Source organism: Trachypithecus francoisi, unplaced genomic scaffold (genome assembly GCF_009764315.1).
Source record: "Trachypithecus francoisi isolate TF-2019V2 unplaced genomic scaffold, Tfra_2.0 Lachesis_group14, whole genome shotgun sequence".
Lineage (NCBI taxonomy): Eukaryota > Metazoa > Chordata > Mammalia > Primates > Cercopithecidae > Trachypithecus > Trachypithecus francoisi.
Window position 1 is genome coordinate 51,534,031 of NW_022681459.1, and position 24,298 is coordinate 51,558,328.

The window sequence follows — 24,298 nt, forward strand, 5'->3', positions numbered from 1 at the left end:
GGGCGGTGGGCGGGGCTTTGGGCTGCCGCCGGTTTGGACGGGCGGTCTTTTGGGCCCGCCGTGGGTGGGGCGGAACGGGGCGGGGCCTGCGGCTGCCGCGGGTTGGGAGGGCGGAGCAGTGAGGAGGCGGGGCCTCGGGCTGCCGCCGGCAAGGTAGGGCGGGGCCTGGAGCTGCCGCGGCGGGCGGACCGAGGAGGCGGGGCTTGGGGGGCTGACACGGGCGGGGCGGGGCGGGGCCGGGCGGGGCCTGGAGCTGCCGCGGGCGGGCGGGCGGGGAGGGCGGACCCTGCTCTAGCGGGCCGCGTAGCGGACATGGCGGGCTCCCGGCTCCCGCGGCGGCTCTTCCTCCAGGGCGTGGCGGCTGTCTTCATGTTCGCCTTCGCTTCCCTCTACACGCAGATCCCAGGTGAAGGCACCCAGGGTGGGACACCCCCAGCCTCGGCGCGGGACCCTATGTTCTCTTTTCTCTGTGCCCGGCACTCACGCAGGCTGGGGTTGGGAGTGAGGGCCAGGCCTTGGCGTGGCCGGAGGGGGTAGGGGGCGGAGGTTCGTGTCCTGCAGGCCTCTGTGGGGGTAGGAATCTGTGCGGTGATCCGTTTGCTGTAAGGCTCTGGAGTCTGAGCTGGGGTAGGGGACAGAACTCAGAGAGGTGGGAGAGAGGCTTCCTCCCAGACCTGGTGGGCCAGGTAGGAGATCCGGCTGAGACCTGGAAGAGGGCAGTGGGCTCTGCTGGGTGGAGGCCCTGACCCCGCTAGTTGAGCATGCCTCTAGCCCTGGGACGGGGTTTTGACAGGTCCTGACCTGGGGGACGGGCTCTGGAGGGACTGCGGACTCTGATCTAGGAATGGAGGTATCCGCATGCTCTAACCTAGGTTGGAGGGTCTGCAGGCCCTGACTCAGAGGTAGTCTAGTCTGCAAGGGTTGTCCAGGGCCTGGCCCTGACGTGCCCTCCCACAGGCCTGTATGGCCCTGAGGGCATCCTACCCGCAAGGAAGACGCTGCGGCCGCAGGGCAAGGGCCGCTGGCAGCAGCTGTGGGAGACCCCGACGCTGCTGTGGGAAGCGCCGAGACTGGGGCTGGATACGGCCCAGGGCCTGGAGCTGCTGAGCCTGCTGGGCACACTACTGGCCCTGGGGGCCCTGCTGCTGAGCCCACTGCGTCACCCCGTCGTCTACCTGCTGCTTTGGGCTGCCTACCTTTCGGCCTGCCAGGCAAGTGGAACGCCTGTGACCAGCTCAGTCCACCCCTACTCCTGCCTCTGCCTTACCTAAGTCCCCAGACACACTCGCTCCCTGACAGCCCCTCTCTCTGCAGGTGGGCCAGGTGTTCCTTTATTTCCAGTGGTGAGTGACTGCTGGGCCTGGGGCTGTGGGAGGCTGGGTGGGGGTGGGGTAGGGCCTCTCCTGGGACCCTCCCAGGGGAGCAGCTGTGTTGGGAGGAGCTCTTGGTGCTATTTGCTCTCCCCATAGGGACTCCCTGCTGCTAGAGACTGGCTTCCTGGCCGTGCTGGTGGCCCCGCTGAGGCCAGCCTCCCACCGCAAGCAGGCCCCCCAGGGCGGGCGGGCAGGGGCCCTGCCCCATGAAGATCTCCCCTTCTGGCTGGTGCGATGGCTGCTGTTCCGCCTCATGTTCGCCTCAGGCGTGGTCAAGCTGACCAGCCGCTGCCCCGCGTGGTGGGGGCTCACTGGTGAGGGGCCCTGCCTGGACCTGGGGTGGTCTGGGGGCTCTGCCAGCCCTGACTCCTGCTCTCCCCTGCAGCCCTCACCTACCACTACGAGACCCAGTGCCTGCCCACGCCCGCCGCCTGGTTCGCACACCACCTGCCTGTCTGGCTGCACAAGCTCAGCGTGGTGGCCACCTTCCTCATCGAGATCGTCGTGCCGCCCCTGTTCTTCGCCCCCATTCGACGCCTGCGCTTGGCTGCCTTCTACTCGCAGGTGGGTGAGGGCCGCAGCTGTCAGAGAGAGGCAGACGGGGCTCGGCCTTCAGCGCTGCTCAGCGTGCCCTATTGGGGACAGGGTGGCTCCCGGGGACAGGTGGCAACCGCTGTTGGGAAGGCCTCGTAGCAGAGGGATGCGCCCCGCAGGATGGAGGTGGGTGCCTGCTAGGTAGGGCTGCGCCACAGGGCCGGGCGTCCGTCTCCAGGAGCACTGAGAGTGAGCCGCCCCCAGGTGCTGCTGCAGGTCCTGATTATCATCACTGGCAACTACAACTTCTTCAATCTGATGACGCTGGTGCTCACCACTGCGCTGCTGGACGACCAGCACCTGGCTGCTGAGCCTGGCCATGGCAGCCGCAAGAAGATGGCCACCTGTGCGTGTCACTCATCCTGGGCTCGCTGTCACCAGCCCCCTGCCCTCCCGGGGGTTCTCCCCTCCAGCACCCCCACAGGACTCCCACTCTAACTGCACCCAGCCCCCTGGCTAGGAACCCTCTGCTGACCCATGACTGTCCTGCCCCACAGCCTGGCCCAAGGCCCTGCTGGCCACACTGTCGCTGCTGCTGGAACTAGCCGTCTACGGGTTTCTGGCCTACGGCACTGTGCACTACTTTGGCCTGGAGGTTGACTGGCAGCAGTGCACCATCCACTCCAGAACCAGTGAGTGCCAACTTGGGGGGGCCAGAGGGCAGGGGCGGACCAGTCCTCACACCCTCCTTCTCCACCAGCTTTCACCTTCCACCAGTTCTCTCAGTGGCTAAAGACACTGACGCTGCCCACCGTGTGGCTGGGTGTGGCCTCCCTGGCCTGGGAGCTGCTGAGTGCCCTCTGGAGGTACATGGCTCAGGAAGCGGGGAGGGGGCACAGGTGTGCAGGGCCGCCATGACGACCTTGGGTCCCTACCCACAGGTGGACCCAGGTGCGGGGCTGGCTACGGAAGTTCAGTGCTGCAGTCAAACTGTCCCTTGTGAGCACTGCGACCGTGGCCTTGTTCTTGATCAGCCTGGTGGGTAGCACTGCAGGGCTGGGGGGCAGGCCGGGGGCAGGACAGCCCTGAGAACCGCCCACCCGCCTCCAGGTGCCGTACTCCTACGTGGAGCCCGGGACCCACGGGCGCCTCTGGACTGGGGCCCACCGCCTGTTTGGCGCCGTGGAGCACCTGCAGCTGGCCAACTCCTACGGCCTCTTCCGCCGCATGACCGGGCTTGGTGGGCGGCCTGAGGTGGTGCTGGAGGGCAGCTACGATGGCCACCACTGGACGGTGAGCCCTCCCAGAGCGGGCAGGGTGGGGCCCAGGTCAGCTGGCCCAGCTGACCTCAGCCTGCCTGGCAGGAGATCGAGTTCATGTACAAGCCTGGGAACCTGAGCCGGCCTCCCCCAGTTGTGGTGCCCCACCAACCACGTCTGGACTGGCAAATGTGGTTTGCAGCCCTGGGCCCACACACGCACAGCCCGTGGTTCACAAGCCTGGTCTTGCGCCTGCTGCAGGGCAAGGAGCCAGGTGCGAAGCGGGGTGGGGAAGGGCAGGGTGGAGAGGGAGACGAGAGGGTGGGGAGCCACACTGACCCCTCTCGCTGCAGTGATCCGCCTCATCCAGAGTCAAGTGGCCAGGTATCCCTTCCACAAGCAGCCGCCCACCTACGTCCGAGCCCAGCGCTACAAGTACTGGTTCTCCCAGCCTGGGGAGCAGGGGTAAGGCCGGGCACCGGGTGGGGTGTGGAGCCCGGGGAGCAGGGGTAAGGCCGGGCACCGGGTGGGGTGTGGAGCCCGAGGTGCCGCCAGGCTCTGAACATCAGGTCCCGCTGCAGCCAGTGGTGGCGGCGCCAGTGGGTGGAGGAGTTCTTCCCACCCGTGTCCCTGGGAGACCCGACGCTGGAAACACTGCTCAGGCAGTTTGGGCTACAGGTTAGGGGGTATCAGCCAGGCTAGGGGAGGTGGCAGGGGTGCCCTAGCCTCCTGGGGTGAACCCAGTAAGCACTTCCCCAACCTCCCTCCCACAGGACAAGAGCCCAGCCCGGGCCCGCAGTGCCAACAGCACTCTGGCCCAGGCCCTCCACTGGACTCGCACTCAGCTGTCTCCTCTAGAGGCCCCCGCCCTGCTCTGGGGGCTCCTCGTGGCCATAGGGGCTGTCCGAGTTGTGCAGGCCCTGCTAGCGCCCTGGTCTCTCCGGTCCTCCCCCCTGGCACCAGCCAGCGGGGAGAAACGCAGGCCAGCCCCCCATAAAGACTCTGGAGCTGCCTCCGAACAGGTCACCCCAGCCCCCAACCCCTGTACCAGTAGTTCACGGACCGCCCGGCGAAAGAAGTAGCTGTGTTTTCCCGGCCGCACATCCTGAGAGGGCTGGGTCCCTGGGACTGCTCTGGCCTCCGGCAGGACAGGACCCAGCCACTGTGCCTTAGCTGACCCTGCAGGTCCGGCACAGGTTGTGGGGCTGCCCCTGGGGTTTGCAGGGTGCTGCATTGAGGGCTCCAGGCCCCACCCCCACGCCAGCCACGCCCCTCCCCAGGACTCCCACTGTTGCCTCTGTGATTGGCCCAGGAGAGAAACACAACCCAGCTCAAGACCCTTCTCCTGCCCTGGGCTGTGGGGGTCTGAGTCTGGAACCCCACCCCGGGCCCCATGCCGGAGGGGAAGAGGGGAAGCACCGTCATCCTCCGCGTCCTCTTCACACCAGCTCGTCCTGCCCTTCAGATCTGGGCACCAATAAAGGCGTCTTTTGTGCTTGGCTGTGTGCCTGGTGCTCCTTTCCCGGGCGGCCTGGGGATGGGAGTGTCTCCCCTACTCGGGGCAGTGGGCCCCCAGAGCACCGTCAGGCTCCGCCACGGCGTGGCCTCCCAGGCACCCTCCTGCCCCATCCTTGGCATTCTCTGTAAGGAAGCCTGGCTTGGCATTGTCCACTGCCTGACCACAAAGGAGCCTCAGGCCTGGCACAGCCCAGTGGACCTGTCAGCTCCACACTCCAAGGCTGGTGGTGGAGCTGGTCCCTCCCTTCCCTCTGCTCACACTTCCTGGCCTCAGGAAAGGATGGAAGGGCCGGAGTAGGCAGGGGGTGAAGGAGAGATGAGGTGGGCGAGTTCACAGGCTCCTCTGCAGAGTGAAGCCAGGGGGAGGGGAGCTGGAGGCCCTGAGTTGGGACGGAGGAGGGAAGGTGCATCTGACGCCGCCAACCTCGATCCTAGGAAGAAGACAGCAGCAGAGACAGCAGTCAGGGCACCGTCCAGGTTTATGTTTGGGGTCAGGTTATCAATTGGAGGTCACCGTCCACCCTGGAAATTCACAGCACAGCTTCCTCTGCCTCTGGCCCGTCCTTGGTACAGCCCCCACCTCCTGCTCTCCTGCCAGACCCCTGGGCAGCTCCCAGTATATCCAGCTCCCTCACATCGCTGACCTCCATCTGGCCCACCCAGACAGAGCTCCGTGCTCAAACACAGCCGGTTGCGTGAACTCTTGAGATGCCTTCAGGGGCTCCTATACATGGAATAAACAATCAAGAAGTCAGCTTTGGCTTAGTAATAGGCTGTGCGCGGTGGCTCATGCGTGTAATCCCAACACTTTGAGAGGCCGAGGGGGGGGTAGATCACCTGAGGTCAGAGATAGAGACCAGCCTGGCCAACATGGTGAAACCCGATCTCTACTAAAAATACAAAAATTAGCCGGGCGTGGTGGCGGGTGCCTGCAATGCCAGCTACTTCACAGGCTGAAGCAGGAGAATCGCTTGAACCTGGGAAGTGGAGGTTGCAGGGAGCCGAGATCGTGCCACTGCACTTCAGCCTAGACAACAGAGTGAGACTCCATCTCAAAAAAAAAAAGGTAATCTGTTTAAAACTCAAAAACCTGTTCCTCGGCTTCTTTGTTTTCTGGACAGGGTCTCTCTCACTCTGTTGCCCAGGCTGGAGCCCAGTGGTGCAGTTGTGGCTCACTGCAGTCTCAGACTCCTGAGCTCAAATGATCCTGCCTCAGGCTCCCACCACCACCCACACTCCCCTCCCCATGTTGCCCAGGCTGATGTTCCTAAGCTTTTTTTTTTTTTTTTTGAGACAGAGTCTCGCTCTGTCACCCAGGCTGGAGTGCAGTGACACGATCTCGGCTCACTGGCATGCATCCGACCTGATGTTCCTAAGCTTTTAAGCTCACTTTATGAATGTCTTCTGTGTTTTTGTTTTCTGTAACAGCTTTCTTGGTAAGTCACACGCTATACCGTTCACCCATTTCAAGTGCACAACTCAGTGGCTTTTAGTATATTCACAGAGTTGCACATCCATCACCAGAATTCATTTTATTTATTTATTTATTTAGAGACAAGAGTCTCACTGTCGCCCAGGCTGGAGTGCTGTGGCACAATCTCAGCTCACTGCAACCTCCACCTCCTGGGTTCAAGCGATTCTCCTGCCTCAGCCTCGCAAGTAGCTGTGATTACAGGCGTGCACCACCACACCCGGCTAATTTTTGTAGTTTAGTAGAGATGGGTTTTCACCATGTTGGCCAGGCTGGTCTCCAACTCCTGACCTCAGGAGATCCGCCCACTTTGGCCTCCCAAAGTGCTGGGATTATAGGCCTGAGCCATGGCGCCTGGCCCAGAGGCCATTTTAGAACCTTTCATCTCCTCCGGAAGAAACCCTGAACCCTTCAGCTGTTGCCCTCTGACCCGTCCCCACCAAGCCCTAAGCAACTATTCATCTACCTTTTTTCTTTGTGGATTTACCTATTCTGGACATTTTGTGTAACGTGGGACCTTTTGTGTCTGGCTGCTTTCAGTCAGCACGATGTTTTCAAGGCACATCCACATCATAGCACATACCAGCGCCGTGTTCCCTTAGGAGTGAGTCAGTCCAGTGTACGGAGGGACCACATTCTCCCTGTTCTTATTCATTCAGGTATCGATGGATGCTTGGATGGCTTCCACCTTTCTTGGGTGAGTAGTGCTGCTGTGAACATTGGGTGTGCAAGTTTTTGTGTGGGATTACAGATGTGCACTACCACATCTGGCTAATTTTTGTATTTTTAGTAGAAATGGGGTTTCACCATGTTGGCCAGGCTGGTCTTGAACTCCTGACCTCAAGTGATCCACCCGCCTGATCCTCCCAAAGTGCTGGTATTACAGGTGTGAGCCACCGCGCCCAGCCTCTGTAGAACTGATTTGATGAGAAGCTGAATCTCTAACAGATGCAGTGACTAAGACACTATTGGGTCAAAGAACCACATAGGCTGCGCACCAGGAGGAAACACACACAGGCTGGCACTAGTAAAGTGCAAAATAAATAAATAAATAAAACCACTTGCATTTGTCAAAAATAAAATCTTAGGCTGGGCGCAGTGGCTCACGCCTGTAATCGGAGCACTTTCAAGACCATCCTGGCTAACACAGTGAAACCCCATCTCTACTAAAAATATAAAAATTAGCTGGGCGTGGTGACAGGCGCCTGTAATCCCAGCTACTCGGGAGGCTGAGGCAGGAGAATTGCTTGAACCTGGGAGGCAGAGGTTGCAGTGAGCTGACATCGTGCCATTGCACTCCAGCCTGGGCAACAAGAGTGAAACTCCGTCTAAAAAAGAAAAAAAATATTTGCATAGAGACATTTGTGGCTGCTCTGTATATTACAGTCATTAGCTGGAAACTGTTTATGAGGTGATAGCTAAGTAGGGGGTAGATTAGGAGAATGAGCTATTGCCTTCGTGTATAACAACTATTGAGAAAAAATAGTTATGTGATACAATCGTAATTTTAAAAAGAGAATCTGGGCCAGGCGCGGTGGCTCACTCCTGTAATCCCAGCACTTTGGGAGGCCAAGGCAGGCAAACCACCTGAGGTCAGGAGTTCAAGACCAGCCTGGCCAACATGGCAAGACACTGTCTCCACTAAAAGTACAAAAAAATGAGCCAGGCATGGTGGTGTGTACCCGTAATCCCAGCTACTCGGGATGCTGAGGCAGGAGAATCGCTTGAACCTGGGAGGTGGAGTTTGCAGTGAGCCAAGATCGTGCCACTGCACTCCAGGCAACAGAGCAAGACTCCGTCTCAAGAGAAAATAAAAATAAATAAGAGGATCTGGACTTTTGATCACATAATGATACCCACAAGAGAAAGTTCTGTTTGGTTACCAAGGGGAAGTAGGTCCAGAATTTGTCAATAGTCAGTGAGTTTGGAGATAGGGTTTTTTTAGTTATTTTGTGCTGATGGATATATGCACATTTCTACTTTAGTTATTACCCATTACATAACATATATGCTTGAATATTTACTTCAAGGAAACACACCTCTATAAGCGATATTCAAGAGTAGCTACTGGACTTGAGAATGAATGTGTTAGAACAAACGAGATTGTCCTCTGAGAGAGGAGGCAGGAGCCAGGGAGGAGGATCCCAGGTGGCCAGGGCTCGGCAGGGAGGCAGGGCCATCGGAGGGCGGCCAACCAAGGAACCACCCTACGGAGGTTTGCAGAGGTCAGGGCCCCCCCAGGTGATTGGATTGTTGTGGAGTGCCCAGAAGACAGGGGAAGTCTGAGTTCACCAGAGAACTCAGACCCACTGGAAACCCAGTGGTGGTTCTACAGAACCAACTAGCATAGGATTGGCTGCGTGAGGGTGGGGTTGGCGTCTGTCTTCACTGCAGCTCTGTCTGCAGAGCCATCACTGTAATAGCTCATAGTAGCTGCTCAATATGTGTCTGGAAGTGAATTAATCTCTAGGAAGGGAGGAAGACAGGTACAGCTCTTCGCAGAGACCTCCCACCTGAAATGCCATAGCCCCAGCCCAAAACCTTGGCTTGTGGAGAATTTCCAGAAGGGGGCACTGTGGACACGGTTCAGCATCTGCCTCCCAAGGCTGGGGCTCCATGTCAAAAGAAGGTGAGACGACCGGGCACAGCGGTCACTCCTGTAATCCTAGCACTTTGGGAAGCCACAGAAGGATCACTTGAGGCCAGGAGTTCAAGACCACCTGGGTAACATAGCAGGAGCTTCTCTCTACAAAAAAAATTTAAAATGTAGCCAGATGTGGTGGCCTGAACCTGTAGTCCCAGCTACTCAGGAGTCTGAGGCAGGAGGATCACTTGAGCCAGGAGTTCAAGGCTGCAATGAGCTCTAATTGCACCACTGCACCCCAGGGTGGCAACAGCAAGACCTGGTTTCTTAAAGAGATGAGATTGGGGTGTCCTGCTTCCAGGCATGTGGAGGGGAGAACTGGGAACTGTGGACTGTAGGGGATCGCACACCTTTGGACGGGAAGAGCAGCTCTCCAGAGCTGCACGGAAACCACAGGCAGAGGCCCTGGCTGGTGAGATGATTCTAGCCATGTAGCACGCCCAGCAGGAAAAGCAGGAACACAGACCAGAAATGAGGCTGGGCACAGTGGCTCACGCCTGTAATCCCAGGACTTTGGAAGGCTGAGGCGGGTGGTCAGGAGTTTGAGACCAGCCTGGCCAACATGGTGAAACCCCGTCTCTACTAAAAATACAACAATTAGCGGGGCATGGTGGCGCACACCTGTAATCCCAGCTACTCAGGAGGCTGAGGCAGGAGAATCGCTTGAACCTGGGAGGCGGAGCTTGCAGTGAGCTGAGATCACACCACTGCACTCCAGCCCGGGTGACAGAGTGAGATTCTGTCTCAAAATAATAATAATAAATAAATAAATGTTAAAAATGGCAAGAGTGGCCCAATCTAGAGAAAATATAATTTGGGAGGGAATAGCTGTCCCTTTACTGTAACCTTATTATGGTATCTACAAAGCAATGTCATATTCTAAATCTGCAGAGATAAATTTTTTTTTTTTTTTTTGAGACGGAGTCTGGCTGTGTTGCCCAGGCTGGAGTGCAGTGGCGCGATCTCGGCTCACTGCAAGCTTCGCCTCCCGGGTTCATGCCATTCTCCCGCCTCAGCCTCCGAGTAGCTGGGACTATAGGCGCCCGCCACCACGCCCAGCTAATTTTTTGTATTTTTAGTAGAGACGGGGTTTCACCATGTTAGCCAAGATGGTCTCGATCTCCTGACCTCGTGATCCGCCCGCCTCGGCCTCCCAAAGTGCTGGGATTACAGGCTTGAGCCACCGCGCCCGGCCTAGAGATAAAATTTTAAGGGGCCAAAGTCCAAGGCAGAAGTCAAAAGTTTTGCAAGGAAATCGATGAGGTTGGTGATCTGAGCTGGGCAAGGTTGGACAGATGGGTGCCACAGTCCAAGTGTCTGTCTGACTGTCTCTGGCAGGTAAGCAGAGATCTAGAGCTGTCCTGTGAATTAAGTGGGAGACTGGACAGAGGTGCAGACTTCTGTATTGAGGAGAAGGTCATGGACAAGCTGGGCAGTGAGCTGGCAGAGAGAACACCCAAATACCCAGAAATTTTTTTTTTTTTTGAGACGGAGTCTTGTTCTGTCGCCCAGGTTACAGCGCAGTGGTGTGATCTCAGCTCACTGCAACCTGTCTCCTGGGTTCAACTGATCCTCCTGCCTCAGCCTCTGAAGTAGCTGGGATTACAGGCCATGCCACCACACCCAGCTACTTTGTTTATTTATTATTTATTATTTATTAGTAAAGACGGGGTTCCCCATGTTGGCCAGGCTGTTTTTTTTTTTTTTTTTTTTTGAGACGGAGTCTCGCTCTGTCGCCCAGGCTGGAGTGCAGTGGCCGGATCTCAGCTCACTGCAAGCTCTGCCTCCCGGGTTTATGCCATTCTCCTGCCTCAGCCTCCGAGTAGCTGGGACTACAGGCGCCCGCCACCTCACCCGCTAGTTTTTGTATTTTTAGTAGAGACGGGGTTTCACCGTGTTAGCCAGGATGGTCTCGATCTCCTGACCTCGTGATCCGCCCGTCTCGGCCTCCCAAAGTGCTGGGATTACAGGCTTGAGCCACCGCGCCCGGCCTGGCCAGGCTGTTCTCTAACTCCTGACCTCACGTGATCCCCTCACCTCGGCCTCCCACAGTGCTGGGATTACAGGTGTGAGCCACCGCACCTGGCCCAGGAAGATTTTTTTTTTTTTTTTTCTGAGATGGCATCTCGCTCTGTCACCAGGCTGGAGTGCAGTGGCATGATCTCGGCTCATTACAACCTCCGCCTCCCGGGTTCAAGCAATTCTCCTGCCTCAGCCTCCTGAGTAGCTGGGACTACAGGCATGCACCACCATGCCCAGCTAATTTTTGTATTTTGTTTGTTTTTGAGACGGAGTTTCACTCTTGTTGCTCAGGCTGGAGTGCAATGGCGCAATGATCTTGGCTCACCGCAACCTCCACCTCCCGGGTTCAGGTGATCCTCCTGCCTCAGCCTCCTGAGTAGCTGGGATTACAGGCATGTGCCACCACACCCGGCTAATTTTGTATTTTTAGTAGAGATGGGGTTTCTTCATGTTGGTCAGGCTGGTTTTGAACTCCTGACCTCAGGTGATCCGCCCACCTTGACCTCCCAAAGTGCTGAGATTACAGGCATGAGCCACCACACCAGGCCGAAGATGTTTTTAGCAGGAGAAAGATCAAGCTTAGATGCAGGTTTGGGAAAATAGGTAACTTGACCAAAGGTAGCAACATGAGATTCCATACCTGGATTTTGTATACAGTTTATTAAATGGATTGGGACTGGAGCAAAAATAGATTTTCGAGGAACTACGGACTCCTGTGATTGGGGGGGTAGACAAAGTACAGCAGCATCAGACAAGCCCTCGCTGAGGTACTGGGCGAGAAATCTCAGAGGTCGTGTAGAAGAGGGCTCCTGTATGAAGAGGGAAGGTTTGGGAGGGCAACCTGACTTGTCTCCAGAAAAAGCTGGAACTAGTTGGCTTAGTGGCCAAGAGAGACTGGATTGAAAATGAGGAACCATGGCGCTGTTGCCTTGTCAGGGGTACCAGCCCAGCCCATTTCTCTTAAGCTGCCATGGGGTATAGCAAACATGCTGTAAACTCTTCCATTCCTTTGGTTATGAATTATGTATCTTCTTTGTTTTTTGTTTGTTTGTTTGAGACAGTGTCTTGTTCTGTCGCCCAGGCTGGAGTGCAGTGGCACGATCTTGGCTCACTGAAAGCTCCGCCTCCCGGGTTCACACCATTCTCCTGTCTCAGCCTCCTGAGTAGCTGGGACTACAGGTACCGCCACCACGCCCGGCTAGTTTTTTGTATTTTTAATAGAGACAGGGTTTCACCGTGTTAACCAGGATGGTCTCTATCTCCTGACCTCATGATCCACCGGCTTTGACCTCCTAAAGCGCTGGGATTACAAGCGTGAGCCAGCGCAATCGGCCGTTTTTTTGTTTTGTTTTGTTTTGTTTTTTGAGACTTAGTCTCCCTCTATTGCCCAGGCAGGAGTGCACTGGCACGATCTCTGCTCACTGTAAACTCTGCCTCCCAGGTTCAAGTGATTCTCCTGCCTCAGCCTCCCGAGTAGCTGGGATTACAGAAGCATGCCACCACACCGGCTCATTTTTGTATTTTTAGTAGAGACAGGGTTTCAACATGTTGGCCAGCCTGGTTTCGAATTCCTGACCTCAAGCGATCCTGCTGCCTCGGCCTCTCAAAGTGCTGGGATTACAGGCATGAGCCACCTCACCCAGCCTCCTCTCTTTTTTTTTTTTTTTGAGACGGAGTCTCGCTGTGTCGCCCAGGCTGCAGTGTACAGTGGCGTGATCTTGGCTCACTGCAAGCTCCGCCTCCCGGGTTCACACCATTTTCCTGCCTCAGCCTCCCAAGTAGCTGGGACTACAGGCACCCGCCACCACCCCCAGCTAATTTTTTTTAGTAGAGATGGGGTTTCACTGTGTTAGCCAGGATGGTCTCGATCTGATTTGGTGATCCACCCGCCTCGGCCTCCCAAAGTGCTGGGATTACAGGCGTGAGCCACCGCACCTGGCCCATCCTGTTTCTTAACAAAGTTATTTTGAAAAATTAGAGCCGAGCGTGTTGGCTCACGCTTGTAATTCCAACCCTTTGGGAGGCCGAGGTGGGCGGATCACCTGAGGTCAGGAGTTCAGGACCAGCCTGATCAACAGGTGAAACCCTGTCTCTACTAAAAATACAAAAAAATTAGCTGGGCATGGTGGCAGGTGCCTGTAATCCCAGCAACTTGGGAGAGTGAGGCAGGAGAATCACTTGAACGCAGGAGGCGGAGGTTGCAGTGAGCCAAGATTGCGTCATTGCACTCCAGCCTGGGCAACAAGAGCGAAACTCTCTCTTAAAAAGAAAAAAAAAAAAAAAAAAAAAAAAAAGGGCTGGGTGCGGTGGCTCAAGCCTGTAATCCCAGCACTTTGGGAGGCTGAGACAGGAGGATCACAAGGTCAGGAGATCAAGACCATCCTGGCTAACACGGTGAAACCCCGTCTCTACTAAAAAAATACAAAAAAGCTAGCCGGGCGAGGTGGCGGGTGCCTGTAGTCCCAGCTACTCGGGAGGCTGAGGCAGGAGAATGGCGTGAACCTGGGAGGCGGAGCTTGCAGTGAGCTGAGATCCGGCCACTGCACTCCAGCCTGGGCGACAGAGCAAGACTCCGTCTCAGAAAAAAAAAAAAAAAAAAGAAAAATTAGAAAAATAAACGTATCTATTTTCTTTTTTTTTTTTTTTGAGATGGAGTCTCACTCTGTTGCCAGGCTGGAGTACAGTGGTGTGATCTCGGCTCACTGCAACCTCCACTTCCCTGATTTAAGCAATTCTCTTACCTCAGCCTCCTGAGTAGCTGGGACTACAAACATGCACCACCACGCCGGCAAATTTTTGTATTTTTAGTAGAGACGGGGTTTCACAGTGTTAGCCAGGATGGTCTCGAACTTCTGACCTCGTGATCCACTGGCCTTGGCCTCCCAAAGCGCTGGGATTACAGGCCTGAGCCACCGCACCCGGCCAACTTACCTGTTTTCTTTTGTTGTCTGTGCTTTTAGTATCATATCCAAGGAATTATTGCCTAATGCAATATCAAGGAGCTTGTCCTCTGTTTTCTTCTGAAGGTTATAGTTTTAGCTCCTTTTTTTTTTTTTTTGAGACGGAGCCTCACTCAGTCGCCCAGGCTGGAAGGTGGTGGTGCAATCTCAGCTCACTGCAAGCTCCATCTACCAGATTCAAGTGATTCTCCTGCCTCAGCCTCCTGAGTAGCTGGGATTACAGGCAAGTGCCACCATGCCCGGCTAATTTTTGTATTTTTAGCAGAGACGGTGTTTCACCATGTTAGCCAGGATGGTCTCGAATTTCTGATCTCATGATCCGTCCACCTTGGCCTCCCAGAGTGCTGGGATTACGGGTGTGAGTCATCGCGCCCAACCATTTTAGCTCTTAAGTTTGGGTCAGCAGGGCGCTGTGGTTCACGTCTGTTATTCCAGTACTTTGGGAAGCCCAGATGGGAGGATCACTATAGCCCAGTAGTTTGACACTAGCCTGGGTAACATGGAGAAACCCTGTCTCTACGAAAAATAAAAATTAGCCAAGTGTGGTGATGTGCGCCTCTAGTCCCCGCTACTACCTTGGAGGCCAAGGTGGGAGGATTACTTGAGCCTAGGAGGTCGAGGTTGCAGTCAGCTGTGATCACACCACTTCACTCCAGCCTGGGTGACAGAACAAGACCCTGTCTCAAAGCAAAAAAAGTTTAGTTGATTGATCCGTTTTGATTTAATTTTTGTATATGATGTAAGGTAAGGGTCCAACTTCATTTTTCTCTTTTTCTTTTTTTTTTTTTTTGAGACAGAGTCTCATTCTGTCGCCCAGGCTGGAGTGCAGTGGCGCGATCTCAGCTCACTGCAACCTCCGCCTCCCGGGTTCAAGCGATTCTCCTGCCTCAGCCTCAGGAGGAGCTGGGATTACAGGTGCCCGCCACCATGCCCAGCTAGTTTTTGTATTTTTAGTAGAGACAGGGTTTCACCGTGTTAGCCAGGATGGTCTCAAACTCCTGACCTCAGGTGATCCACCTGCCTCGGCCTCCCAAAGTGCTGGGATTACAGGCGTGAGCCGCCGTACCTGGCCCAACTTCATTTTTCTGCATGTGACTATTCTGTTTGTCCAGAACCATTTGTGTTTGTTTGCTTGTTTTTTGAGATGGACTCAGGCTCTGTTGTCCAAACTTGAGTGCAGTGGCGAGATCTTGGCTCACTGCAGCCTCTGCCTCCTGGGCTCAGATGACTCTCCTGCCTCAGCCTCCCCAGTAGCTGGAGTTACAGGCATGCACCGCCATGCCCAGCTAAATTTTGTATTTTCAGTCAAGACAGGATTTCACCATGTTGGCCAGGCTGGTCTTAAACTCCTGACTTCAGGTGATCTGCCCGCCTTGCCCTGCCAAAGTGCTGGGATTACAGGCGTGAGCCACTGCTTCTGGCCTCATTTGTTGAAAAGATCATTCTGTCTACCATTCAATGATTCTGGCACCCTTGTTGAAAACCATTTGACCAAGGCCGGGCGCGGTGGCTCAAGCCTGTAATCCCAGCACTTTGGGAGGCCGAGACGGGCGGATCACAAGGTCAGGAGATCGAGACCATCCTGGCGAACACAGTGAAATCCCGTCTCTACTAAAAATACAAAAAACTAGCCGGGCGAGGTGGCGGGCGCCTGTAGTCCCAGCTACTTGGGAGGCTGAGGCAGGAGAATGGCGGGAACCCGGGAGGCGAGCTTGCAGTGAGCTGAGATCCGGCCACTGCACTCCAGCCTGGGCGACAGAGCAAGACTCCGTCTCAAAAAAAAAAAAAAAAAAGAAAACCATTTGACCATATATTGAAGGGTTTATTTCTGGGCTCTCTATTTAACCCCATTGGTCTCTGTGTCTGTCTTTAAGCCAGTGCCACACTGTTTTTTGTCTTTTTTTTTTTTTTTTTTGAGACAGCGTTTCACTCTGTCACCCAGGCTGGAATGCAGTGTCGTGATCTCAGCTCATTGCAACCTCCACCTCCTGGGTTCAAGCAGTTCTTCTGCCTCAGCCTCCCAAGTGGCTGTGATTACAGGCACCCGCCACCACACCCGGCTAATTTTTGTATTTTTAGTAGAGACGGGGTTTCATCATGTTGGCCAGGCTGGTCTCAAACTCCTGAGCTCGTGATCCACCCGCCTCGGCCTCCCAAAGTGCTGGGATTACAGGCGTGAGCCACCATGCCCGGCCAAAATTTTTAAGTGTTATGCCAGGTATGGTGGCTCACGCCTATAACGGTGGATCACCTGAGGTCAGGAGTTCGAGACTAGCCTGGCCAACATGAAGAAACCCCGTTTCTACTAAAAATACAAAAATTAGCTGGGCATGGTGTCACGTGCCTGTAGTCCCAGCTACTCGGGAGGCTGAGGCAGGAGAATCTCTTGAACCTGGGAGGTGGAGGTTGCAGTGAGCTGAGATCGTGCCACTGCACTCCAGCCTGGCGACAGAGTGAGACTCCATCTCAAAAAACAAAAACAAAAAAACAAAACCAAAAACTGTCAGCTTCAAAGTTCACAGTGGTGGACACAGGTTTCCCTAAATCCCGATGTTTGCTCGAGAGTTCAACTTTATCATTTACAGGAAACACTGTCATTGTTTTCCTTGGTGGGATAGGGTGACCCGCCCACCTCAGCCTCCCAAAGTGCTGGGATTACAGGTGTGAGTCACTGCACCTGGCCGGTTAAATTTATTTCTAAATGTTTGAAGTTTTTGTAGCTGTTGTAACTGTGATTGTTTTCTTGATTTTTCGGATTGTTGTTAGTGTATAGAAACACTACTGATTTTTTTTTTTTTTTTTTTTGAGACGGAGTCTCGCTCTGTCGCCCGGGCTGGAGTGCAGTAGCCGGATCTCAGCTCACTGCAAGCTCCGCCTCCCGGGTTTACGCCATTCTCCTGCCTCAGCCTCCGGAGTAGCTGGGACTCCGGAGTAGCCCGCCACCTCGGCCGGTTAGATTTTTGTGTTTTTTTTTAGTAGAGACGGGGTTTCACCGTGTTAGCCAGGATGGTCTCGATCTCCTGACCTCGTGATCCGCCCGTCTCAGCCTCCCAAAGTGCTGGGATTACAGGTTTGAGCCACCGCGCCCGGCCGAAACACTACTGATTTTTGTATGTTGATTTTGTATGCTGCAACTTTACAGAATCTATTAACTAGTTTTAACATTTTTTGGTGGAATTTCTGTTGTTTTAAGCCACTCAATTTGTAGTAACTTGTTATGACAGCCATAGGGAACAGTCTGGGGATCTCGTTACTCCAGATGGCAAGTTGCACATCACAGAGTGTGGCCGTCATGTCGGAAGGAGCTGGGAGTTAGCCTGGAAGACCCTCACCCGTCCCCACCAAGGATGGAACAACTGAGCCCTAGGGAGGATCCCTCGAGGAACACAGCCGTTAAACACGGTGAGATCTGATGTTCTTCCTACAAACAGAAGCTGACCGCCCCGAAGGACGCCAGGGAACCAGCTCTGAGGCACGCTGGTAAATTAAGGGAGGAGGCCGGGCACGGTGGCTCATGCTTGTAATCCTAGCACTTTGGGAGGCCTGGGCAGATCACTTGGGGTCAGGAATTAGAGACCAGCCTGGCCAACATGGTGAAACCCCATCTCTGCTAAAAACAACAAATTAGCCAGGTGTGTTGGCAGGTGCCCGTAATCCCCACTACTCGGGAGGCTGAGGCAGGAGAATCGCTTGAACCCAGGAGGTGGAGCCGAGATCGTGCCACCATATTTCAGCCCTGGGTGACAAAGTGAGACCCTGTCTCCAAAAAAAAAAAAAAATTAAGGGGGTCAGGCACAGTGGCTCCTGCCTGTAAACCCAGCACTCTGGGAAGCCAAGGCAGGTGGATCACCTGAGGTCAGGAGTTTGAGATCAGCCTGGCTAACATGATGAAACCTCGTTTCTTTCTTTCTTTCTTTCTTTTTTTTTTTTTGAGACGGAGTCTCACTCTGTCGCCCAGGCTGGAGTGCAGTGGCGCAGTTTCGGCTCACTGCAAGCTCCACCTCCCGGGTTCACGCCATTCTCCTGCCTCAGTCTCGGAGAAGCTGGGACTACAGGCACCGGCCACCACGCCCGGCTAATTTTTTTTTTTTTTTTTTTGAGGCGGAGTCTTGCTCTGTCGCCCGGACTGGAGTGCAGTGGCCAGATCTCAGCTCACTGCAAGCTCCGCCTCCCGGTTTACGCCATTCTCCTGCCTCAGCCTCCCGAGTAGCTGGGACTACAGGCGCCCGCCACCTCGCCCGGCTAGTGTTTGTATTTTTAGTAGAGACGGGGTTTCACCGTGTTAGCCAGGATGGTCTCGATCTCCTGACCTTGTGATCCGCCCGTCTCGGCCTCCCAAAGTGCTGGGATTACAGGCTTGCGCTACCGTGCCCTGCCCGGCTAATTTTTTGTGTTTTTAGTAGAGACGGGGTTTCACCGTGTTAGCCAGGATGGTCTCGATCTCCTGACCTCATGATCTACCCGCCTCGGCCTCCCAAAGTGCTGGGATTACAGGTGTGAGCCACCACGCCTGGCCAACCTCGGTTCTACTAAAAGTACAAAAAATTAGCCAGGTGTAGTGGCGCGCATCTGTAATCCCAGCTACTCGGGAGGCTGAGGCAGGAGAATCGCCTGAACCTGGGAGGCGGAGGTTGCAGTGAGCTGAGATCGCACCACTGCACTCCAGCCTGGGCGACAGAGTGAAACTGTCTCAAAAAAAATAACAATAATTAAGAGAAGGACTGAAACATGGATCTACCTTTCTATACAAACAGGACCACCGTGGAGCCAAAGAGCACGTGGGAGGCAACTTCCGCTTCCTGAAGCGTTCCCTACGGCGGCCCAGGAGAGACCGGAAGCGTTTCCTACGCGGCGGAGGACAGAAAGCGACCCGGCTGTTCCATACCCGGGGAGTGGAGGATCCGGATGAGCTTGAACACCCACAGCTGCCGTCTGACAACATTGAGGACAGGCCCCGCACGCCTCTTCCTCAGGAAACACCACTCCTGAAAGCACTCGTGCCCCCAACCAACCAAACGGAATCTGGGGGAAGCCTCTAAATCCGGGCACCGATTGGCAGAAATTCAGAGGAAAATGTTAACAGGTACAGAATCGGCCGGGGCGGTGGCTCGAGCCTGTAATCCCGGCACTCTGGGAGGCCGAGGCGGGCGGATCACGAGGTCAGGAGATCGAGACCATCCTGGCTAACACGGTGAAACCCCGTCTCTACTAAAAATGCAAAAAAACTAGCCGGGCGAGGTGGCGGGCGCCTGTAGTCCCAGCTACTCCGGAGGCTGAGGCAGGAGAATGGCGTGAACCCGGGAGGCAGAGCTTGCAGTGAGCCGAGATTGCGCCACTGCACTCTCCAGCCTGGGCGACAGAGCGAGACTCAGTCTCAAAAAAAAAAAAACAGGTACAGAATCTCCACAAAGATGAATTCCCTGGGACAATTTACTTTCTTCAGAGATGAATTTCGGAGAAGATGGAGGGGAGGCCACTGGTTGGCAACAAGGGCTGCATGCCTGGGTGACAAAACCATGTAGAGAGGAGGGACGGTGGTTCCAGAGCTGCAGAGGGGCTGCTCTGCACGGGAGCCGCACCCAGGGCACGCGGAGGGTCCTGGAGGGTTGGTTCAGGGGTGGTGGCCACAGGTGTTTGCTTTATAGCATTTAAACTGTGCACTTGTTTTATTTTATTTTATTATTTTATTTATTCTTTTTGAGATGGAATTTCACTCTTGGTACCCAGGCTGGAGTGCAGTGGCGCAATCTTGGCTCACGGCAACCTCCATCTCCCGGGTTCAAGCAATTCTCCTGCCTCAACCTCCTGAATAGCTGGGATTACAGGTGCCCGCCACCACGCCTGGCTAATTTTTATATTTTTAGTAGAGACCGGGTTTTGCCATGTTGACCAGGCTGGTCTTGAACCCCTGACCTCAGGTGATCCACCCACCTCGGCCTCCCAAAATGCTGGGATTATAGGTGTGAGCCGCTGTGCCCGGCCTGCATTTTTTTGTTGTTGTTGTTTTCTATGAATGCATTATTTTAGCTATTGGGCTATTTTTTAAGGGGACGGAGCCCAGAGGACTTGGTGACTGTTCTGAGCGTGTGGGGGTGAGCTGGGTGACTTGTCCTCCAGGCTCTGACACGGGAGCTGGGAGTATGAGCGGATGTTCACCACGACCAGTGCGGTGAGACACACACATCTAGGAGCCTGGGAGTTGGCCTCCACCCTGCTGGCAGGGTCACTCGGCCTGGGCCACCCGTGCTGCAGTAACACCCAGTGAGACTTCAGAAGCACAATGTTCTTCTAGGTCTTTATTGCCGCCAGGCACATGTTGCCACGAGGGGTGGCGACCCTAAGGGGGTGAGTGAGGTCCCTCACCAAGGTGAACCCGGATGGCAGCTGTCTGCCCAGGGCCAGACCTCTCCAGGCAGGTGGAGGGCCAGGCCTGGGTCCAGCAGCAGCTTGAGTGGCAGGAGGGTCACCAGCTCAGGATGCCAGGGCAGTACTTGTCAATGAGCCTCTGGTAGTAGGGCCGCAGCTTGTCCACGTCCGGCAGGTCCGGGCACTTGGTGTAGAGGTCGAACTTGCTGCAGCAGGGAGGGGCGGTGAGCCCCGTGAAGAACCCCCAGTTCCCACCCCCGCCGCTTCACTCCCACAAGCCCCCTCGGGGGGACCCCAGGTCCCACCCCCGCCGCTTCACTCCCACAAGCCCCCTCGGGGGGGACCCCAGGTCCCACCCCCGCCACTTCACTCCCACAAGCCCCCTCGGCAGGGAGGGCCATACTTGAACTCCTGTACCCAGGGCAGCATGGCCAGGTCCTGCTGGCTGCACAGCTGCTGGTAGTCGCTGCCCGTGTGCCAGGGGTAGAAGGAGTGGAACCGGATCATATAGAAAGCCTGTGGGCAAGCCATACCCAGCAGCTGTCTCAGGGCTGCGGGACATGGTGGCCGGGGCCAGGCTGCCCCTCCCCCCACCTACCTCCGGGGGCAGTGAGAACTTGTTAAACTTCATCACCTGGTACATGTACTCTGTGGGGAGAGGATGTCACCACCAGGCACCACCTCTGCCCCACCGTCCCCCACTGCCCCACTCTGGCCTCACCATCATGGCCCCAGGACATGAGGACCCTGTCGAGCCCGCAGTGGGGCCGATACATGCCGAGTTCTGTGCTGCAGTGAGATACCAGGGTGAGGGGGGCTCAGGAGCCGCCCAGGGAGGGGAGCCCAGCCCTGGGCAGCGGGAAGCACCTGTATCGAGGATCCTGGAGGTCAGGGTTGTCCTGGAAGGTGGAGTCGCGGAAAACCACGGAAGCCTGGGGACGGCATCCGACAGGGAAGGTGTCTCCGACGACCGCCCACTGCAGAGGGACAGGCAGTTGTGGGGGACCATGGGGGTGTGGGGGGCTGTGGGGGTACACTGGCCTGCCCCCCAGGTAGTATCCCAGGCCAAGCACCGAGGCCACCAGAGGGACAGGCAGTCATGGGGGTGCCACGGCGGGGAGGTGTGGGGTGGCCATGGAGGGGCCGTGGGTGGTACACTGGCCTGCCCCCCAGGTAGTATCCCAGGCCAAGCACTGAGGCCACCAGAGGGACAGGCAGCCATGGGGTGGCCGTGGGGGGTGCACTGGCCGGTCCCCCAGGCCGAGCACCGAGGCCACCAGAGGGGACAGGCAGCCGTCGGGGGGCCGTGGGGGGGGTGTGGGGGGTACACTGGACTGCCCCGCAGGTAGTATCCCAGGCCAAGCACTGAAGCCACTCTGCCCCCACCTTACCTCAACATGCAGACCTCCTCACCCACAACCACCGGCCCTTACCTGGGGCTCCCCAAACAGGGCCAGGACCTTCCCCAGGTCGTGCAGGAGCCCAACTAGGTGGAACCAGTCTGGGAGGGGGATGGACAGGGTAGGTTGGGGACTGCAGGGGCCAAGGCAGAGGATGAGCAGGCTTGCGGGGCTGAGAGCCTGGGGGGCCCAGGGCCTGCTCCCCAACGCAGGCAGGGCTGCTGGAGGAGGCCTGGGCCCACCACTGCCCCCTTCCACCCTATAGGCCGCTGCATTCTGCCCTTTGGAGGCAGCACCTGCCCCCCTGCAGCAGAGCTGGGGCTCACCCTTGTCTGGGTGGGCCTTCCGGATGCCCTCCGCCGTCTGGAAGGCATGGAAGGAGTTGGGGAAATCTACATCTGGGTCCGACTCATCCAGCAGCCCATCCAGCAGGTCCACAGCCTCCATGACTGTCATTTTCTTGTAAGAGAAGCCCCCAAACTGGGCATGCTGGTGGGGAAGGAGAAGGCAGCGTGACCCAGGGTCAGCAGGCCCACCTCTCAGTCCTCTCCATCCTCTCGGTGCCTGGTGGGCTCATGGGGTTGAGGGCAAGGGTCCTCTGCGTTTGCATGGGGTGGCAGGAAACACCTACCTTGCTCCTGACGAAGTCCACTGTCTGGTGCGTGTGCATGAGCTTGTAGGTGGTGAAGACACGGTCCAGGAGGGGACCTGACTGCAGGCCGGAGGGTCAGTGGAGGCTGGCACTACCCCCACCCTGCACACAAGGCCCCGTGCCTCCCCTCTCCCAGGCAGCCCCACAGGGTGTGATGGGGGTGAGGGTTCCCACAGGGCACCTCCTGGAGCTGTGTGAAGGGCAGGTGCTGCTCCCGAAGGTGTGGATGGGGGGTCGGGGGGTGGGACATCAAGGCACTCACCGTGTAGTTCCGGAAGCTGGCCTTGTCTTTGGCCACCTCTGGGTCCACATCAGGTCGGTAGACCAGGGAAGGGTCTGGGCCCTGGGTAGGTAGAGGATTGAACCTATTTCACCATCATGTCAGCTCCACGAGGAAGCACAGACATTCCCAGCGTGGCTGCAGACGCCAAGCCTGCCTCTGCTCGAGAGCTGGTGGGGGACACGAGAGGGCACAGCCTCTCCTGCACCATCATCCTGGCCCCTGCCCTGGCCTTAGCAAGTCCCAGGAGCTCTCACTCCCAGGTCCTTATCTGCAAAGTGAATGTCAGCAGACGTCTGCTTCCAGGGTGCAGGGGACACCGCCTGAGCAGCACCCATGGCCACCCTTGAGGGGTGGAAGCAGCCTTGGGAGGAGACTGAGTCCACAGGGAGCCTGGGGGTCGGCAGCCACTGGCTCTTCCCCAGCTGGACAGAGAAGCAGGGCTGGCCAGCACCAGCTAGAAGAGGGCAGGAGCAGCTGGCCACCAGGAGAGCAGTCAGCGGGGCCTCTGCATGGGGTCTGGGTACTCACCACCGTCACCTTCATCCTGAGAGGAAGCGGCGCTCAGGTGGGAAAGTGCAGGCTGGTGAGTGTGTCCTCAGCCGGGCTCCTATATACACCCCAGGTTACATAAGTGACTGTGGTAATGAGTGACCATCCACCCTCCTCCTGGCCTCAGGGTGTTAATGTGTCAGCACACGAGCAGCCCCCAGCAGTCCCACATCCTCTTGCCCTGACTCAGCCTCCCTCCTGTCCTGAGCCGCTGACCTGCTTAGGGTTGTCTGTGGGCCCAGCCTCCCACTTGACCCTGGCTTTAGACCCCTCTGTGGGGTCCCACAAGTAGGGGCAGACCCAAGACCCCACCCTCAAGCACACACCCCCTCTGTGCCACCCCTTCCCCGGCTGCCCCACTGGATCTCAGGAGGTGAAAAGTTGCCCCAGGCCCCTCATGATTCTAGGTGGGGCAGGGGCTAGTTAAGAAAAGATGATTCTGAGGACTTGTTAAAATAGTGAGAAAAGCTTTATTCGAGAGCGTGGTGAGAGGAGCTCACCTCGGAATTCAACGACAGCTGGAGATTGGTGACGTTGGAGGGGTCAGCGCATGGGAAGTTGCTAGGGGAGCCTTTGAGGGTAGGGGATTCTGGCCAGAGCGGCTCAACGGGGGTCTTGCAGGAGGCCGGCAGGGTGACGAGATCACGGGTGGGAGATGAGGAACTGGATCAGATATGGAGGGTGGGTAATTCTCCATAAACTGATTTACCAGGATTCTTGCTAACACCGGGGTCAGTGGGCCCAGAGAGGATGGGATGAGGTCAGGCCTCGCTGAGGAAAGGACTCAGGAGCACCTGCCTAGAGGTCGGCCACAGAATGTGTCAGGCTCTGGGAGAGGGCCTCACGGAGAGCGGGGAGCAGAAATGGAATCGCCAGCACCCGGGCTGCCAATGCAACCTCCCATGCCTGGGCCCTGCAGGCACGGAGGACACTGGGAGAACAAAGTGCCCGCAGCAGAGCTGGCATCTTGGAGCGTGGCCAGGGAAGAGTCTGGGAACAGCAGTCAGCTGGGGCCATACCTAGGGCTGTACAGACCACAGGTCTGGGCTTCAAGGGTCAGGCGAGGGCTGTGGGGAGCTGACCTGACTCAACAAGATTCTGGCACAGCTGAGCTGAAAAGGAACTGTGAGGAGACCCCAGCGCCCCCCATTTAAATGGCACCTGCCCCACACTCTCCTTCCTTGTCTGACTTCCCGTGGCACTCAGCACTCCCTGCCACTCCACCACCCACTTGCTCTACCTTCTATGTTTGTCTCTTTCTGTCTCC

The 24,298-nt window shown here is 56.4% G+C and overlaps 2 protein-coding genes across 6 annotated transcripts; one reads left to right on the forward strand and one right to left on the reverse strand.

The window, feature by feature from the left end:
- The first annotated feature begins 162 nt into the window (after window positions 1-162).
- LMF2 (lipase maturation factor 2) lies at window positions 163-4,667 on the forward strand. The gene is made up of 14 exons (XM_033233414.1): window positions 163-406; window positions 958-1,211; window positions 1,315-1,343; window positions 1,470-1,687; window positions 1,759-1,937; window positions 2,172-2,313; window positions 2,465-2,599; window positions 2,668-2,773; window positions 2,849-2,945; window positions 3,018-3,200; window positions 3,272-3,440; window positions 3,520-3,631; window positions 3,748-3,844; window positions 3,940-4,667. Exons 1-14 carry the CDS (start codon window positions 313-315, stop codon window positions 4,246-4,248), a joined length of 2,124 nt encoding a protein of 707 aa, XP_033089305.1. The 5' UTR covers window positions 163-312; the 3' UTR covers window positions 4,249-4,667.
- Window positions 4,668-19,460: 14,793 nt separating this feature from the next.
- Window positions 19,461-23,108, reverse strand: MIOX (myo-inositol oxygenase). Of its 5 annotated transcripts, none has more exons than XM_033233427.1 (10): window positions 23,011-23,099; window positions 22,462-22,542; window positions 22,179-22,259; window positions 21,874-22,036; window positions 21,581-21,648; window positions 21,015-21,124; window positions 20,869-20,936; window positions 20,746-20,795; window positions 20,565-20,663; window positions 19,461-20,353 (listed from the first exon to the last, which is right to left on the reverse strand). In XM_033233427.1, exons 1-10 carry the CDS (start codon window positions 23,023-23,025, stop codon window positions 20,276-20,278), a joined length of 813 nt encoding a protein of 270 aa, XP_033089318.1. In that variant the 5' UTR covers window positions 23,026-23,099; the 3' UTR covers window positions 19,461-20,275. The 5 variants fall into 5 exon arrangements, with proteins under 5 accessions (XP_033089318.1, XP_033089317.1, XP_033089319.1 ...); XM_033233426.1 differs by having other exon boundaries at window positions 20,050-20,353; window positions 20,551-20,663; window positions 23,011-23,108; XM_033233428.1 differs by having other exon boundaries at window positions 20,050-20,353; window positions 20,565-20,613.
- Window positions 23,109-24,298: the final 1,190 nt, after the last annotated feature.

Bases quoted from the DNA above. Each gene is read 5' to 3' on its own strand.
- MIOX (XM_033233426.1), bottom strand. The intron at 21,125-21,580 runs GTAAGGGCCGGT...GTCCCTCTGCAG, and splicing joins CCCTGTTTGGGGAGCCCCAG to TGGGCGGTCGTCGGAGACAC. The intron at 20,664-20,745 runs GTAGGTGGGGGG...GCTTGCCCACAG, and splicing joins AGTTCTCACTGCCCCCGGAG to GCTTTCTATATGATCCGGTT.
- LMF2 (XM_033233414.1), top strand. From the start codon at position 313: ATGGCGGGCTCCCGGCTCCCGCGGCGGCTCTTCCTCCAGGGCGTGGCG. The intron at 2,774-2,848 runs GTACATGGCTCA...CCCTACCCACAG, and splicing joins CTGCTGAGTGCCCTCTGGAG to GTGGACCCAGGTGCGGGGCT. The intron at 3,441-3,519 runs GTGCGAAGCGGG...CTCTCGCTGCAG, and splicing joins GCTGCAGGGCAAGGAGCCAG to TGATCCGCCTCATCCAGAGT.